The following is a 6,000-nucleotide window of genomic DNA, read 5'->3' as shown; positions in this document are numbered from 1 at the left end:
CGACCCACTCGAGAATTCAACCAAAAAAGTTACAAATACTTGATTTTCTCCGTTATTAGAAGGAATATAAATTTAAAACTTTGCAAATGTGTTTTTTATGTTAAGATGAACATAATTAGATGATAAGTAAAAAATCGCGGAATTTCCCTTTAAGTGATATATGTTCGCCATGATAAATCGGAATGATCTTTCGTCTGCATATCCAAAATATGCCGGTATATTAACATAATAGTTACAGATCGTACATGTATGTTATACTAAAGGTTGGTTTTCTTTCACTTTCAGGCAATAAAGCTAAACGAAAAGGCTTTAGCCAGTTATGTATCGTATTTGATCGTACTGTGTCTTTTCAGGTTTTCTGACACAGAAACAAGTGCCTGTGTTTTCTGACTGGAAATTAAATATACTCTAATCGCGCACTGCAGTACTAATTAACGCTTAGCATGTGTCATTTCTGATAGGTAAATCCATGATGATAATGATGTGAAATGATTATCGATTTTATGACAGCCAGGTGTTTGTTCAGTTGAAGTGTTCATAATGCCTTACCTGAGAAGGCATGTTTTTCAATAAACACCGCTTTAGCAGCCGTAAGATGGAAAATGGAAGTAGGACTTCACGGGAGTAAAGTAGGATATCTGGGTGATCTAATGTATTTACCACTTGATTATACTGTGTCTGATTACGTTTTGAGAAGAAGAGGAGCAATATCATTTGGTTCAAGCACAGTATTTGCATCCACACCGAGGTTTGAGGTACGAACTGTTATAAAATTGTTTAGATACTGGAACTACGATGTATACAAGGTATTCTCACACCTTTAAGATTATCCCCTGTTTTATCGATAAACTATTAACTCATTCCCTAAATTAATGTTTTGATATAAATTTACCCAGCTAGACCTAAAGCACAAAAGTTGGGGATGTGCTTGTATCAGTTTCCAACATACTGGATGTTTTTTATTTTAATTTTTAATTGTTTTTTTTGGGGGGGGGGGGGGTGCCTTTTATTTCTGCTATTATGTAATTTTCTCTATTCTATATATTGTTTGCCTATTACTCTCATTCTTTTACATTTAAGCACCCCATTATACTCTGTTCCTTATTTTTTGGCCTTTCTCCCTTGGCCCAGGGATCTGCGCTGCTTGAACTAGGCATCATACATTAATTTCTTTTCCATTGTAGAGTCTAATATTTTGCACTATTAATTTACATAAAAAAATACAGGAATCTTTGTGATGTGCAGTAATCAGTGGACAAATATTGATAATGTGTATTATTTTCATCAGTACTGATTGTCAATTATAAGAATTTGATTTACCAAATATTTCATTCAAAATAGCATCATATTTTTCTAACAACTCACTCAACATGGGAATGAGAGGGTTCATGATCCCATGGGCTTACGCAGATCTAAAAACTTGAAATCCCAAGGTACCTAATTTAAAGAAATTAAAACCCAGACATCCCGAAATTGAAAAAAGAATTCCGGGATCCTGAAAGACTCAATCCCGAAGTCCCAAGCTTTAAAACACCCGATCCCGACATCCCGAAAATGGTCCTGCCCCCCCTCGTGAATTGAAGTGATGATGTCCCTGAACAAACAAATGATGTTCACTAAAACCAAGGTTTTTACAGAAATGCATCAAACTCGAAATTTGTCTATTGTTTTACTGTTCTTCAAGATAATACTTTAGTTAAGTTGTTCTAAAGGCAAAGAATATACAAAATGTAGTTCATTAGTTCAATGTTTAAAAGAAAGTGTTCACCTTTATGCACTTGTAGTTAAGTAGACTTATCCTAGTTACTGTCATCAACGTCAGACACACAGTACGCAAATTGAACCCATTTAGCAAAAATAGCTCAGGAATCTAAAGTTTTCTTACATACTAAATAATTCATATTTTTATGATTTGACATGCACGTCTTTCACATAGCTTTAGCTATTTAAATTTCAACAAAGAATTCATACATGTGAATTGAGAATGGAAATGGGGAATAAGTCAAGGAGACACCAACCTGACCAAAGAACAGACAACAGCCAAAGACCACGGTACCAATGGGTCTTCAATACAGCGAGAAAATCATGCACCCATAGTCAACTTTTAAAAATTAGCATTCAAAATACATTTATGTAGCATGCTTCCTTTTTTAAAGAAATTAATAGTAACAACTATTGTCAAATTGTGCTAAATATATATGGAGAAATAAAACAAAACAACAGTTATTCAAGTTTTATGCAAGTGAATTTAATTTGAAAAAGAAGATGTGGTGAGATTGCCAATGAGACAACTCTTCACTAGAGACCAAATGACACAGAAATTGACAACTAAATGTAACTGTACATACAGTCTGCAACAATGAGCAATGAACATACTGCATAGTCAACTTTAAAAGACTCCCAAATGACAAATAATTCAAAAGAGAAAAATAAAGCCTAATTTATGTACAACATAATGAACGAAAAACAAATATATGTAACACAGCAACAAGTGACAACCACTGAAATATTGGCTCCTGACTTGGCACAGGCACAAACAGAATGTGGCAGTGTTAAACATGTTAGTTGGCACCCAACCCTCCCCTTTTAGCATGGTTGCAATTTTGGCATCCTTATCAGTGGCGGATCTAGAAATCTTCATAAGTGGGGGCCCACTGGCTGCCTAAGAGGGGGCCCCGATCTCGTCACGCTTCAATGATTCCCTATATAAGCAACCAAATTTTTTTCTCTAAAGAAGGTGCCCAGGCCCCTTTGCCCCCCCCCCCCCCCCCCCTCAATCCGCCTCTGCTTATTACAGAATCATAGATTGTTAAGAGATAGGTTCAAAGATTATTCCCTGATTCAATATCGATTAAAAACTATATTGGTGGAACTATTTGGTAAATATTGATACATCCAGAAAATAAGCACAAACAGAACTTTTGTCTGTATCATAAATAAATGTAGGTGAAAAAGATGTCAAAATAAGTGTAACCTCACAGTATATTTAGGACAACAGACGAAGTTATTCCAAAAACAACACAATCATGGCTCCAGCAAAATTTTTAAAGAAAATATAAATATTTCAAGAATAAAAGAATACACTCATCTGAAGCATTGATACCTTTTATGCTCCACCTGAGTGGCATTATGCTTTTCTGTCTGTGTGATTATTTGATCGTCTGTTTGTCTATGCGTCTGTCCTGCTTCAGGTTAAAGTTTTTGGTCAAGGTAATTTTTGATGAAGTAAAATCAAGTTGAAGCTTAACGCTTGAGATCTATATATTGAAGTACAATCAACTTGAAACTTAATACATATGTTCCCTATGTGAGTATGATATGATCTTTCTAGCTACAAAGCCAAATTAACAGTTTTGACCCCAATTTCACGGTCCATTGAAATGAAAGTGCAAGTGGGGCATCTGTGTACTAATACTATCATGGACACATGCTTGTTCTTTTTGTAACCGCCTTGATGATGCCACTCATGTGGTGAAACATGTAGACATAGTACATTATTTCAGTATTACCATGATTGTCAACTTTTTATTCTATAACCTTATGTACCTATAGAAAGATAACTATTGAATAACACTAGGTATCCAACCATACCAGTGGCGGATCCAGAAATTTTCATAATAGGGGGCCCACTGACTGCCTAAGAGGGGGCCGCTCAGGTCATCCTTCAGTGATTCCCTATATAATCAACCAAATTTTTCCCAGAAAAGGGGGGTCCCGGGCCACCTGGGCCCCCTCTAAATCTGCCTCTCCTAAATTTAACCGATACCACACATTGACCAATTTAGGGTTTTGGTTCACTATATACCCATTAGCATTTCAAAATGTTCACTATAAATCACACATTCATAAGTTTTTTTCTTCAAGATTTTTAAAAAATACATGTAAAATTTTTAAGATCTTTGAACACATTTATTTTGTGTCAGAAACTTTTATTATGTCTAAAATTTGATCACAGGCAGTATCAAGCTTGAATATTGTGTCCAAACTTGCCCTTACTGTTCAGGGTTCAATCTGTGCGGTTGTATCAGGCTGTGCTTGGTAAAGCCTTTTATTTGTTCTAAGTTCTTGCCCATCAACAAATAAAATATGTGAAATGCGTGAGACATTGGAACGGTTATTTCATTTGACATGCACTTTTCTAGGGTTGCTAATAAGGTGACAAGCATTTGACTATGGAGGGGAAGATTTTTTTCTGGGCGCTATATATTCATTTTGACCTCTACTTTTATTCTGAGACTGCTTTGAGACAAATGACCATTTTATCAACTGTTTGCATGTCCACATTATAATATTGACTTTTAAGTTCTACATCTATTATGGTAGTTCAAGTACATGTAAACCGTAATTACTGTTAAATAATGATTTAAGCCAATATTATGCCATTTTTGGGATACGATTGCTTTCAAGCAATCTGTCGACTCATACCGGTGGCTCAGAGCATTGCCCTCATGTCAATCGTTTTATTCTAAACATTAAGGAACATCTCAGATTCTTATGATTGTCTTGCTTTAAAAGGTAAAAACAAACAAAGGGATTGAACTTAAACAACTTTCCTATAATGTTCTTTTCAGATTATCTTCATGTTTGATAATTCCCTTGACTTATATGCGTGTTTTAAACAACACAGAAAATCTGAATTAAGCAGTATTTATATTTAGTATTTTTATAAATTTAGAAACACGTCAGAGGGAATTCCCAGTTTTGATAAAATGCGAGAGTTCTCTGAATTCCGATAAATCTATTTCTGTCATTTAAGAACTGAAGTGAAGTTTTTCTTATATGTTACCGTTATGAAACTGATATTTGAGATTGTACTTCCATAAAGAAATAGAGAACCATCTAGGTCGTTTAATAAACATTTAATATACGTTCTTGCTCCTGGGTTTGTTTTGGAAATTATGCGCATGCGTATAGTTTTCTTGACTTCAAGGGGTTTTAGATTAAATGGTTGCTCTGGATTCTCCGCTCAATTAATTAATTTATAACTCATGGGATCTTTTCTATGTATGTCTGCTATTGAAGGTTATTGTTGTTGCATAATTTTAAATCATATGCATCATTTAAATTAAAATAAATGTAGTCCTCATCGTAGAACACCCCTTCAGGCGAAATGGAGTCTTCCATATTATCGTTTCGAGTTGTCTCCCTTCCGGAAGTAACTTCCATCAATTCTGAATCAAAACAACACGTCGAGTATTAGCTCGTTCTGTCAATAAACGTCGTATTATATTAAAAACGATCGCATTTTAAACCGATAAATGTGTACGGAAAGGAGTCATGATCACTGACCCAAAGGAAATTAAATATTTAAAGAGTTAGGAATGGGGTTCCTCCTAGAATACACGTAGGGAAATAGGTGATAAGATACGAAGTGAAATACCTTCTCTCAGTCTGAGTCTCAGTGACTGCTGGGGAAAGTAAACTTGGAATTGATAGTACAAAAATAAAACATAGGCCTGATTACATTGTTCATACACTTTTATCCGTGATTGGCTATTTTGTAACTATTTTAAATGTGCAGTTGAATTAGTTTTGAAAATAATATTATCCAGCTACATGTATACATGTGTCAATGAAACAACGGCAATCGTATCCCTCAGAGCAATCTGCTCTTTGATTTTCTCTTCTACTTGGTACCAATAATTTGAACAATATTATATTACAGTGAGTTGACTGTTAGTGTTGCTCTCCACCAATTGCAATTCATTCAAAATTTTGACCAAATTGCAATTTGTTTTATAAAATCAAATTGTTCAACTGGTTAGAAATTTGAACCAACTGCTGTAGAAAACCACAGCCAAGTCATAAAAGTGCAAGGTGATAAAATAAAACATACTTACAATCCTATAAGACTTTAACTCCACTTTAATGATGTTGTGACAAAATTAGTTTATCAGTTTGTATAGTTATATTATATTCATTTCCATGCTGAAGGGGAACTTTTTATTTTGAATTGCTATAAAATTGTCCAAACTAAGCTTTCATATAGTTTTTCTTTCT

General features: G+C 34.5%; 1 protein-coding gene across 2 annotated transcripts in view; it reads left to right on the top strand.

Moving 5' to 3' along the window:
- Positions 1–508: 508 nt before the first annotated feature.
- Positions 509–6,000, top strand: part of LOC143067933 (high affinity 3',5'-cyclic-AMP phosphodiesterase 7A-like) — a 72,389-nt gene continuing 66,897 nt past the window's right edge. Inside the window, exon 1 of one of the 2 annotated variants that reach the window (XM_076241576.1) lies at positions 509–755. In XM_076241576.1, coding sequence (XP_076097691.1) covers positions 603–755 — 153 coding nt within the window. In that variant the 5' untranslated portion in view covers positions 509–602. The remainder of the gene's footprint in view (positions 756–6,000) is intronic. The other variant, XM_076241583.1, reaches the window with a different exon arrangement.

The sequence above is a fragment of the Mytilus galloprovincialis genome, chromosome 1, assembly GCF_965363235.1.
Source record: "Mytilus galloprovincialis chromosome 1, xbMytGall1.hap1.1, whole genome shotgun sequence".
In the NCBI taxonomy this organism is placed as follows: Eukaryota; Metazoa; Mollusca; class Bivalvia; order Mytilida; family Mytilidae; genus Mytilus; species Mytilus galloprovincialis.
Note: the sequence above shows the minus strand (reverse complement) of the source record. Positions and strands in the feature narration are given on the sequence as shown.